Source organism: Botrytis cinerea, chromosome 5 (genome assembly GCF_000143535.2).
Source record: "Botrytis cinerea B05.10 chromosome 5, complete sequence".
Lineage (NCBI taxonomy): Eukaryota > Fungi > Ascomycota > Leotiomycetes > Helotiales > Sclerotiniaceae > Botrytis > Botrytis cinerea.
In genome coordinates, this window is record NC_037314.1 from 2,235,269 (window position 1) to 2,248,787 (window position 13,519).

The following is a 13,519-nucleotide window of genomic DNA, read 5'->3' on the forward strand; positions in this document are numbered from 1 at the left end:
AATGAGAGTTTAAGAAAAGAATGAATTTGAAAAAGAATGTATACCGTCAAGGCAACAACTCAAAGGAAGGAATGAGAGAAGGAACGGAAGAGAAGAAAGAAACAATTCTTGCGATACAGAAGGGAAACTCTATTCTTGCGCAGACGCAAACCTTTTGTACTTTCAAAAGCTCGAAATACTCCTATCCTTGTTGAATCCATTGTAATTAATCCATTGTCAATGGTCCCAAAAGCTTCAATTGTCGAATTCATCTATTCGAGCCTCGACTGTTTCCACTGTCCTGGTAAAGTTTGGCATATGCTTGATTGAGGTTCCTAATCCCCTCTCTCTCATTTGTTTCGTTTTATATCGTCTATCTACTTCATTCAAAAGTGGAAGGATCAATGGAGGGGAAGGTACGCCATGAGGCTGTTATTAGATGAATTTATATTGAGGGGTAAATTAAATAGTCGTCATCTAGACAATTCGCTATGGAAAACCCTTGTTCCCACGTTTCAAAAACTTTCTTTCGCCTATTTTGACGTTTCAAGATCTCGCCGGTTCAGGGAGTTATTGGGGATATTGATCCACTCGGTTTCCCATTTTTGGCCTATAGTTTAAACGTTCATCCGAGTATGTTCTAGAAACGGCAAAATCGTGCCGGGATGAAGTTCCTGCGAGTAAAAGCTTGATAGATGTGATGGTTTCATGACAAAAAATCGAAAAAAAAAATCAAGAATACAGCAAGACAGCAATTCAAGTAACCAAGACCAACCAAGCCACACTTTTCATCATCGAATTCATGCACAGTGGCTGTGGACACTCTTTATGATATTCTAACCGAATGAAGCATCTAGCCCAATTTTTCACATGATTCGGGCCTATCTTGGAAATTAAAGGGAAAGAAAGAAAAGGAATTTGCTTTCATGAGGATTTGATGGATCAATAATGTTATTATTGGGTGTGGTAAAACTTTTCTTCATTCGTTGACCACGCGCGAATAATGTGATGAGACCCCCATACTGATAGGGGCGTATTTCCAACGTTCCATCTGAACTTTCAACAGGATCTGGTGGATAAGTAGCCAATATTCTTATACAGTCCCCTGTATATAAAATTGATTTCTGCCAGGGGACTATTCAATTGACAAGACTGAGTGTGCAAGGATTCGGATAATCGGAAAATTCCTTATCCACTGTTGTTTCCTGTACAAAGCATTTCTTTTTGCTCTTTAATATCGAACAATGGGAGAGACTTGAACACCTCGCCCCATTCAAATGAGATTAAAAGTACTGTCAAACAAGCACAAACAGGTGGTGCAGAGAAGTCATAGATCGAATGCTCATGCTGCCACCTTCTTCGAGCCATAAGTGTCCAAACTCCAACCACAAAAGGGAAGCCACCAGCCCCGAGACGGAAAACGTTCCGCAAAGTCCAGATTCAGTCTATGATTGCATCAGTGGAATCTTATTTTATCGGCTCCCTATCGACTCCACTTGCAAGTATTCTTCGGTCAATGTCAATATTTTGACGATTGATCTGAGCGTTGGAAACCCAAAACTATTGAAAGCCTTGGCCGTTATTGCCATTACCGGACTTTGTATCTCGCGGTCATGCCTCGCATGTTTCCCGTCACTTCCGTTGATAAGAATTTTGCTGATTTCACCTACCTTTCCTGATGGTAGCGGAGTTGTGCAGGATGAAATAAAACATTTGTAGTTGGAAGCAGACCATCCGGTTGATATTTGCTGGTTTCTAACTGATGTGGCTGATATCGATCTAGGTGCCACATTGTGGCTCAATTTACCATCACATGACCTGAAACACACAACGACAATTCCCCATCTCCAAGGGTCTGTTAATTTGTAGGACAAACCAGAGAATGTTTGTCAATTCAGCTGATTATGTCAATTTCTTAGTACTGGATCTCACTTTCTATGCATCTCTAGGTCCCTCACTTTGTTATTCATAAGTTCATGGATATACTGCAGCAATTCGAGTGAATACAAACGAGAAACGAAACTGCCATCCTGAGATTCTTCTTGTTCCAACATCACCGCAACATTCTTTGCTTGCCTTTGAGCGGCGATCTTGAATGAGGAAAGATTTGCCCATTCGGTGTGGCTCATAGAATGTCCGAATCAAAGAAATAACAACCTGATACACACGCTCGTTCACCCACCTTCAACGCAATCACATCAAGCACCATAAGCTTGCAAGCAATTGATATGTTCAAAGCGTATTCGAGACGATAGATGATGATGGCGGGATCTATTAACCATTTGTCATTTCTCAGCGCCTCGTACATGCCTAAAACACCCAGTACCGAGTGGTGAAATACCTGACGATCAACATAGAATCATTATGCAAAGCGATGTCTGACCTGACAACCTGGAACTGTCGTTTACAAGTGATTTTAATCTTCACTATCCATAGGTGTTGAGTTGATTCCGTCGTTAGAGGGTGGTAAAGCTTCGCCATTCTCTAGCTCCAATTTCTCACTCAGTATTTGATTGATTTATAGTTAGCATCAAAAGGCAAGGAGACGCAACTATCTTTCTCGAGAAGTCTTGTGATCCCTCTTGGGCTTCTTCACTACTGTTGGTTTTGAATTCGCATGACTTATGCATCCTCCAAATCGTACCTTCTTCCTTAACTGAATAAGAAAAACAGGTAATAAAATGACGGAAATGGTCATCATATCCCCATCCTTTCGTCCAATTCTTTTTAGCCATTCGTTTTTGGGGGTCTACAACAGCTTTTTGTGTCACAACGGCAATGATGCATGTCCGCTGCTGTCACGATCTATATTCTCATGAATTGCCATATAAGTCCTGTTGGTGATTCACATTTCTGACAACTCTCTCCTAACTGAAAATTCACAAATGGTCACGCCTAACGGTCTCGATACTACTAGAAGATGAGAAATAACTAGATTGATACATTTTTGAAGCAAAGAATGGAGTAATCCTATCCGGCTGACAAAAGTCCCAAATTGACCATATTCGCTTCTCCTGTCATAATTGGATTATACATTCTGCTATCTCGCGGGTCCATATAACCACAAAATATCTTCTAAAGCACATTGACCACTGCAATACATGTGTAACCCTCAGAATATGGACATGTAACTGAGCAAGCTGCTATTCACCACACTTCTATAACACCCTTGCTAATTCCAGCTTCAAGCTACCTTCTACTCGTAGAATCAGGATATGGATTGCACCTGTAGAAAGCTGTAGTAAAAAAAAAATCCTCTTTAAAAAGGGATAGATATCTCGTGTATTTGCGTTGATCAAAGTTATGGAGTAGATAACAATCGAGAGTCGACCGACGGCATTTCTGAGATGGGTCTTGGGACAAATTTAGGTACTAGCACGGAAAATGATATTCGATAGCCATATGCTAGCCAAGTCCAGGAAAAGTGAACATTAGTATTTCAAGTCTTGCTGTCGCTAAACCCACATTCAAGTATTGGCACTGTCAGTTGTGCGTATCTTCAGCTTTAGTTCTCATCTCATCTTCGAGACAATTACCGGTGGATGTAATGAGTTGGCGATGGCTAGGAAACAGCCAGAAACGTCGAAACCCAGGAAAAGTCACACAACACAAACTCATTTTCTATATCAGAATTCTTGGTTGCCGTCCTTGTATGGCATTATCCATAGAGCTATAGCCTTATGATTCAAGTTCGAAGATTTCAGCGATGAGGTGCCTTGAATATTAAGAGCTTGTATTACAAACATGCAAGAAATATGCGAGTAAGCGAACCATCAAAAGACTGGGAAGCTCACGTACCTGTTCTGCCAATCAAGACATCGAGGAATTTAGTGTACTCATGTATAAGAAACGAAAAGTGCAATAGTAGCATCCCCAACTGCTCAATACAAGCACTCGGATTCTATCATGAGGAATGAGGAGATCGATAAACTCCAGGTTCCATTGGTCCCAGAGAATTCATCTAATTTTGACAATTTTCAGTACTGATTATGTACTGTACAAACTTGAGAGTCTACTATATATATACGTCGAAGAAAGACAACAAACTCCTATTCTTCTCGTCTAATCTGTTCAACAGTAAAAATCTGTTGATAATTTCATTGTCGTTTGTGAGTGAGTCGATCAAATTTATTTTTTAATACATGATATTATTTTCAGCCAGTCACATATTCTCACCTTCTAAATGTTCTTTATTTTTGTATTTCTGCATAATTCGTGTCAAAAGCTTGGTAGACAGGCCCTAAAGCACCTAATTCCGTGCTTCCCATGAAAAAGCAACTTCTCTTTACTCGCAGATCTGTTGATTTCAGAGGGACTCTTCTAGTATATATATACATTCTCGGTGAAGATCCCCACTTAGCCATTCTTTGGAATGACGCTTGTAGTGAATTATAAACCTAAAGCCTACTTGCTTACTCCTCAGCTTAAAGGACCCTATGGAACTAGAAGTCCTGTAAGATCTATAAAACCACGACTTCAAGCCATCGCTTTTTCTTTCTGCAAAAACAAGAAGACAGTCGATAAAACAAGTTAATGATTCCACTCCTTATCGTATCTCTTAACAGTATTAAATTGCAAATCTAGCACCATAAGATCCCAGAATATCTACACTAGGGCCCAGTTTCGATTGTCGTATCTTCATTGTCTTCTATAATGTCTGTACAATGGACATTTAAAACTAACAACGACGAAAAATCTTACTCGAGTTTTTATTGTCTACAACACATCTCATCATCCCCCTCCTCGCATATCATGAAAGCCCCGAGAACAAATACCTAATCTCTTTCATCTCATCTCATCTCACATCACAACATCCCTAAATTAAACCTCCATTTTCCAACTCAGTTTTTAACTCTTGAATTCGCGCTATCGGCATCGCTCAACCAATTCCCTAGTGATGAATCCCGGGAATGAAGCCCCTTAAATAGCTACCCAACATACTCAAAAATTCTTTCTCAAATTCCCTCCAAGCTCTCGTTTCGAGTGGTGAATATCTTCCCTGATATAAATCCCGGCTCCTGCAGAATCCCGCTTGCTTCATCCCAGTTCTTCGATATAAAAGACATATGATACGATACATCTGCCCAGAAATCATACTGATAAGTTGACATACATCTTATTCTCTCAAGGAGATCGCAGATTCCAATTCCACCATCCAAGTTTACAAATCCCCCTCAAAACAAACTAGAATGCATCTCGTATCCCACAACTCACAACTCCCAACCCACTATCTCCATCTCCACCTCCCTCAAAAATTCGCAACAACTCCCCTCCCCCTCCCCTCCAACAACCAAAACTCCAAATAACAGCCAGCCAGCAACTCCGCATCTCATCTCATCACAAACCCAACCCATCATTGTCATCACTCACATATATCTACCGCTATCCATTCTTCTATTTTCAAGACACACATACATACATACATTGACCTCCCTCCCCCACTTCCACTTCCACTTCCACTTCATTACACTTCTATTTTTATTTCCCTTCTTCTTCTTCTTTTGCATCTCCTTGTCCTTCTCCTTTTCATTGATACCACAAACCTCACAACTCCAGCCCCAATCCCAATAATCACTCAATCAAATCAACATATCAATTAAGATTCCCAAAACAATTATAAAAGCAATTACAAAAAACTACAAAAGAATCAATACAGTATTATATTTTACTTTATTCTTCAAAAAACAAAAATCACACGCGAGATATAACAACCTTTTATCAAATATAAATAAATCACAAAAGAAATTAAGTATAATACATAATCTATACTATATACATTACCATATCATACCCCACAACTTGTATATGATATGTTAAAGGATTCTCGACAAATTCTATAGGGTAATCTATGTAGTTATCTAGTTACCTGTGTTACACATGTTATATGTAGTAGCTATATATATATGTCTCTCGTGCTTATGTGTAAGAAATAAGGAATAAGGAATAGTTGTATTGGATCATAGAATATACATCACAGGTATCACAGACATCACGTCACATAACAAGACCCCCAAAATTCAGAAAGCCAATAAATATATCAATCACATCATTAATATTCGCGATCTCAAAATCTCAAGACTTATTCTCCTATATTTTCTTCACAAACTATTTTATCTCACCTCTTCCCCTTCCTGGTTCCTGTGCAAACCCAGGTTTTCAATAACTCTTCCATCCACCCACCAAAGCGACAATTCAATATAACTTCTCCACCCCCAACATATTCAACGGCTATACAAAAGCTTAGTATGTCCGAACCAAAACACCATCGCTTTACTAACTCCATGATAAAATATCACCTATATCCTCGCTCCCTATGCGCATCCTACCCCATCTGAAAACCCGATGGGCCATTAGAAATTCCAGTAACAGAAAATAAATAAAAAAACTACATATGCAGAATGGGTATCATTGCACAGAAAAAAAAAAAGAAAAATGCACGCTCGCTATGCTCATCAAGCTCTCTATCTATCTAATCCCTTGAGGTTGTGGTAACCTCTTTCCATCTAGAAATTGCCTTGGGGGTCTCTGTTCATAATAAGGATCAGGTTCTTGTCTCCTTTTTCTTTCTTCGTATTCTGCTCTTTCTTCTTCGCTTAGACTGAATGCTTTCTTTAGCCATCCAAATGCGCTTCTCTTCTTTTTGACTTTCTTTCCATCTTCCATTGTGACGGTCGTCATATCGCTCATAACACTCATTCCCATACGGCTTGGTGCCATTGATCTTGATAACCCGCTCGGCACACGCTCGTGGTGATGCATCGGAGCTGCAGTCCATGGTCTTTGTAATGGTGAATGTGGGGATGCGTTAACGGGGCGAAAAAATTGCTTTTCGGAGTGAGGGGATGGGATGAAATCTCTTGTTAATATGGGTGGCGGAATCTCACGTTCGCGACTTGTTAAAACTGGTGCAGAAATTGCCGAAGAAGGAGATTGAAATGCCGGTGATGGGAGGTGTTCTTGTATCGAACGAATCGCAATTGGAGGATCTGATTCAGAGCAGTATGCCGAATCGACTCCACGAGATGGAGGTGAATCCTTCACTAGTTCGGGGTGCCTGGGAATACTTAAAGGTCCTGATCCTTTACGCTCTTCTCTTTTGCGGATTTCATTGTCACGATCCCTGCTCCTTTCATCTCTATTTCTTCGCTCTTCTCTGTTTGACTCCCTACTACGTTCTTCTCTACGTTCTTCCCTGCGACGTTCTTCCCTGTTTGACTCCCTACTACGTTCTTCTCTACGTTCTTCCCTGCGACGTTCTTCCCTGACGCGTTCTCGGCTACGCTCCTCTCTAAGTTGCTTTTCTCTCTGACGCTCCGCTCTATCAGCCGATAAATCCAAAGGCTCAATTCGGCGCTGCTCGGATCTTTCACGAGGACGAACCACCGTATCAGGCTTCAAATACAGATATGGATCTACTACTGATTCCGCAACTGAAGTGATTCGTGGGGCGGAGAGTAATTTTGGAGGGGGTTTCAAAGTATCGTTATCAGTTTCGGTTTCCTTATTCTTGAAAGAAAAGCGCTTTCGAAGAGATGGTTTTCTCTTGCCTTCCGGGGCAGATTGGAGGACAAATCCTTGGGGAATTTCTCTTCTTGGAGAAGTTTCTGGAGAAGCCTTGGGTGAGGTTTTGGGCGAGGTTTTGGGCGAGATGTTGATCGAAGGTTTGGGTGAAGGCTTAGGTGAGGGCTTCGGTGAAGGTTTTGGTGATGGAATTGGGGAATATGTGGTCGGCAAAAGTAATGGGGAATAAGTTGTCGGAGGCAGCATCGGAGAGTAAGTTGTTGTGGGGAGAATCGGGGAATAAGTGGTGGCGGGAAGGACTGGAGTCGTTGTAGTAAGAACTGGAGTCGTCGTAGTAAGAACTGGAGTCGTCGTAGTAAGAACTGGTGTCGTCGTAGTAAGAACTGGTGTCGTTGCGGGAGGTATTGGGGAGTAAGTTGTTGGAGCAAGAATTGGAGAATACGTTGTTGGAAGAAGAAGAGGTGAATATGTGATAGGTTTGAGAGTATATAACAGTTCAGGTTGAGGTTCAGGTTCGGTTTCACTCTCAGATTCTGGCTCTGGTTCCGGCTCTGGTTCTGGCTCCGACTCTGGTTCCGACTCTGGCTCCGACTCTGGCTCCGACTCTGGCTCTGACTCTGGCTCCGGGGTTTGCTCTCGGTCTTGTATCAAGGCAATTTCTGGCAATACGGTTGAAAATGCTGGAGTTGTAGGGCTCGGATCGCTGGGAAGTTCTTTTATCATGGAAGCTCGAAGATTGCGAGATACTGGAGCAGCTGGTGCTTGTATAGGAGACGAATTATTGAACTACTCATCGTTAACCAAGAATGACATGATTGACCTTGCAAGCTTACTCTTGACTCCCGACTTATTCTGCCCGCTCTCCGATCCATTTCTGCCACAATACTTCCTAATTGACCGAGAGAAACTCCCAGATGATTACCTTTGGTTTGTAACGAGACATAAGCCTTATGCCAACCTTCTACATTTCCACACATTGCGTCGAAGACTCTCTCCATGTTGGGTCGTTGTTTTCGCCATGTCCGACTATCTTTCTGCCCTGCCAGGTATATTGTGAATTCCCGACAAGCATCCATTCCTTGCTGCGCATCGAGAACAGTGTCCTTCATGGCTGCCGTTGTGCGTGCAATGACGTGCTCGATGCGTTCATTGCCACTGACGATTTGCGACCTAAAAGCTCGATCTTCCAACATGGAATCAAAAATGGCGAGATTTTGTAATGGAAGTTTCAAGTGCTTTAATCTCTCCTCAATATCACTTTGTGCCAAGTCGAAATCCTCCAGCGTCATCTCTAAAAACCCATCTACCTCATTCACATGGCCCTGTAATATTGACATGACCTGTTCTTCATCTCGAGCGATTCCATTGAGGAGTAGATAAATGCCAAAGGATATTTGTGCCATCAGTTTCCACAATTCATGGTATTTTTGACCTGGTTGCCTCTGCCATCGCAAAGCATGTGTATCTTCGGAAACATCCTGATCAATTAAGATCTTTCGTCGGGTCGCTGCGTCGCCGATCTTGGGTGCTGTTCGAGCTGTGTCGCTAGCCTCTTGCATCGACTCTGCAAAGGCACCTTGCATGGAACTTATTGGATGTTTTGGCACCATGGGATTTTTTGCAACCTCGTTGACTTTTTTGACTTCTTTGACATGGTGCACTTCCTTCATTGTATCGTTATTTAACCTCGTGTTGTCTAATCGCATTTCGAAAAGTGAATCATCATCAGGTTCGAGAATAATCGGAAAACCGACTTCTTGATCAGAAGAAGAGTCGTAAAAGGCCATGGTTGCCGCAGCCTGCCTACTTGAAGACTTATGCAAGAATTGATAGTCCTACATGGGTTGATTCAATGTAGCGAGCGCCTCTTAGCTGCATGTGAATATTGACCAGATTCTTGGTATCCACGGTATTGTAGATGAGGTAATATACTTTTGATGCAGTGCGCACCACTGATGGTGTACGGCAGCGCTTCTAGAAGTCCACAATTCGGACAATACGAGCAAGCAAAAGATTGCGGTAGGTGCAAGACCAGGAAGATGGAGAAAAGGTACCTTTCCTCAGGTGTGACAATCCCAATCCGTCGTGATCTAGTCTACCCTCCCCCCTACAAATGGTCCCTAGTCCACCGAGGAGGTGTCTGTGTCAGAGTCCACTGTCTACTTGCCGCAGTAGCGTTGAGAAACGGGTGGGCAGTGGGAAAGGCTATCGATAATAATCGCACAAGGCTTTGGAGGGAAGCGAAGAAGATTTTAGTTCGAATTTGGGTTCATCCTTTCACTATTTATTTTAAGTCAAGGGGACCATGCGCGGGACGAGATCGCCTTTGATTGCGGAGGTTTTTCGTTTCAAGTCTCGATGTCGCGAATTAAAACAAATGTGCAGCGGAATTCGAAAGAGGACGAAAGGGAAGACAGCAAGGAATGTAAGATTTGAGGACTGGCGGATGGATGGATGGATGGATGGATGGTGAACGGCGTGTGGTGTGTGGTGGATGTTGCTGTATTTGTCGTCCTGGGACCGGTCCGGCGTATATAGTATCTCTTTTCACAAGGTGGGATAAGAGAGGCGGGCGAGGGTGATGGCAGGGTGGATAGACTGACAAAAGTAAAGAAGCTTGGGGGAAAAAGAAACCCTTGAGTGGATTGATTGCAATTTGGGCAGGATGAAGCAATTCTCACTCTGTGATAAGACTCCGTACACAATTACAAGAAGCAGATCTTGGAGGGGAGAGAGAGAGAGAGGGACGGAGGAGGGGGAGAGAGGAAGTATACTAGAGAGACGTCGTATTTATTACCAAGCTCATCGCTCCTAGCCTGCCTTTTCCAATTTTTCTTTCATGTTTTCTACGTTCTACTTCCTGTCCTCTGCTTCCCATTCCTTTCCCATTGATTAAACCATGATGCAGATCTTTGGGCTGGCCAGGTACGTAAACCGTTTGAATGCGGGATTCTCGAACGATTGACTGGCTTGAGGGGGGGAGGCAATAATATAAAAATCAATAAAATCAATAAAATGATTTTCGCATCGACGCATACGATGTAGCGAGAAAATCATTTGCCATCAATGCCAACGGTTCCCCTGGGTAGACGACTTGGCAATGGGCTCCAGTCAAGGGCAGCTGCAATTGCTTCGACCCATAATATCTACATACGATGCACCGACGAGGAGCTAGGGAGGTCTATTCATTTATACAAATCATCTTCGTACGCACAGCACTATCTAGATTCCAGATCAACAATTTGCCCTTGGTCAATCCATCCATCCATCCATCCATCCATCCATGAGCTTTACAATTTATTCACGACCTAACCGATCCATCCTATACTGGATGGAGAATTGATCGGGTCTGCGTGCTCAAACCCATCGACACACACAAGCACATCGACGGAAGGAGAAGATGCAAATGAAATTAGAGTTTGGGCTTGTGTTCATTGCTCATCGCCCATCGCTCATCGCCCCATCTATCTTGTCTTGTCTCCCACTCTGCATTGAATGGTCCAATGCCCACCCGCGCGAAATCTGCATGGCGCGTTCGCAAGAGATTCCGGCTTATTTTGTGGGTGGAGAAGCTGGTCGGTTATTGTGCTCAATTCAGCATTGACGGAGAATCTATTGGCTGGCATGAGGAGAAGTTGCTTTCTTTGGGAGAGACAAACGCTCACGGGTAAGCCACATGTCACATCGTTTCTCTCTTACTCTTTCCTTGTTGTCCACGGAGTCTAGCACTTACGATCCAGGTGCGTACAAAATTCGCGACTCTATATTGCACATGTGTGTAGATCATTGAAAATCGCGGAGAGGAGACGGAGACAAGGATCCGGGGCAGCAGTACATCGTTCTTCTCTCAGAGTGTTATGGCGTGCGTACTCGTTGCTACTCTCAGATACCAATTATTCATGGAAAACGTCGAGGCTCATCCGCTCGTAGGAACTTCATTTACCTATGACATCTTGACCGCGAACATCCATCACTTGCCGAGGCACGAGAAGACTCACATAAATGTATGACAAGAAATAGGAGGCGCGGAATCCTACTTTGCCATAAGCGTTTGTGACTGATATCTTCAAGTCTCCACCAAATCGAAAATTCATGCACACACAGACCATTCACAGACGTCCCAATTTGGATGATCCCCCGGACAGCACCCTTGATAGGTTACTCGATTCGGATGATGACCCATGTGGATTTTCTATAACATCACTGGCATAACCCTTTTGAGAATTTGCAACCTTTACCGAGTGTCTAGTCGTCAAAAACTTGGACACAAAGCATGAGTCGGAAGAGGATGAAAAGGAAGGTAGTATCTCACGATCAAGTCTGTTTTCAAATGTTTGTTCTCGAATCTGCCTGTCTTTGAACTGGAGACAAACCAGAGTCACTCGGACGAGGCACAGCAGGTTTCATTAGATCCTTCACATGGCTAATTTCACGCAGACTTTCAAAAGTAATATCGTGAATTGGTATGCTCATTAACATTCCAGGAATCTAAGCTCAGAGCCAGTCAGCAAGATCCTATTGATTATAGCCTTTCGGAGATGATATGAAAAGGTTAACAGTAATCTGCCCCTTATTCGTCTTCACTCACTGACACGGTTGATTATTAGTACTCATTCCAAATTTTCCGAATATCATCTACCAGTCGATATTGTCGTTCAATTAAATTTCGGATATTGAAAGATCTATGTACGGAGGACTTGCCTTCATCTCGGCAATGAATTGGACGTTCAATATTGCGCAGCAGAAACAAGACATGAAAACATTTATTCTCCGACGATATTGGGTTTGGGTCGTGTTGGTGTGAGCCAGATTTGAAGGGCACTCAGCCATGGAAACCACGGGCCAAATATTGACCATGTCTTGCAGTTGGAGGCTGATGGAATACTAGCACACTATTTTGCTGATATCCACAGCTTCTTACACGGAACAAGTCTAATAGAAGCAAGATGTTATGGATATCAGGAGTTCCGTCACCCTATCAACATACGAAAGTCCACGTTATGAGAGATTTAAGGTCATTGTAGCCACAATATCCCACATTTCAAGCTCAATACTTGCTGGAGCTATTGGCGCAATTTGAAGAGAAGAAAATTGTGGAATTCTTTCACGAAGTTATGCATGGGATACTAGTGGGCCGATTTCTTTGAGATCTCTTGGGCCGTCATAAAGCATCATCTCCCCCACAAGCTTTCGTTGAAGTCGACCTTCCTCAACTTATCTCATCCATCTCGGCACGTTTAGCCTCACCCTAGCCATTACGAAAGATATAAAGCCATTTCCGCACAGGAATCTCTGAATGCGGAGAAGAATGCACTCTCTTGATGACCAGGCGAGATAAGACTTGCCAAAATTACACCCTGTTAACGGTACTTGAAAGCAACGCAATCTGGACGTCGAGATGTCAAACTACATGAATGATGATTCCTTGGTCTGACTGTCTGGCATGTCAATTTTTGCACTCCAGACATTTGGTAAGTGGGACTTGAGTTTTTCCTTTCCCAGTATTTCTCCAAGCCATTCTTATTCAGTGGCTCGACCAAGGAAAAATGTCGGAAGAGAGATAAAATTCTCGAGCTATTCCCAATAATTCAAACTATTGGTAAATCCTTACTCGATAGTTGGGAAAAAAGACCGAATACCCATTCAACAAGATACGATATCAAATCATACAACTTACCTACTTATCATGAGTACTTGGAACTGATGCCATCTCATCCCACAGCTGTAGAACAGAAAGCGCCGGTCTAGATATAAAAAGTTGCGGGCACCAAGACAGGTAGCTGAGCTATAGTATGGGGAACATGCACCACCCAATTATGCTTTCTCAAATCAAGAATTTCAAGTGCCTAGTAGTTGCGCCGGCTTAAATGTAATGGAGCACCTGCTTTCAAGTAAACATCGGAAAACGTTTCCACCTTGTGTCTAGGTATTTCATTACATACATCTAAGTTAGCACCACAATATAATCACACATTCCTCAATTCAACAGACCAACAGACCAACCATTTTCCAACATGCT

General features: G+C 42.7%; 1 protein-coding gene across 1 annotated transcript; it reads right to left on the reverse strand.

Annotated features, from left to right (window-relative positions):
* Positions 1–6,378: 6,378 nt before the first annotated feature.
* BCIN_05g06520 (hypothetical protein) lies at positions 6,379–9,391 on the reverse strand. Its single transcript, XM_024693137.1, has 2 exons — positions 8,334–9,391; positions 6,379–8,286 (listed from the first exon to the last, which is right to left on the reverse strand). The coding sequence occupies exons 1-2, from the start codon at positions 9,285–9,287 to the stop codon at positions 6,445–6,447; spliced, it is 2,796 nt and encodes a 931-aa protein (XP_024548922.1). The 5' UTR covers positions 9,288–9,391; the 3' UTR covers positions 6,379–6,444.
* Positions 9,392–13,519: the final 4,128 nt, after the last annotated feature.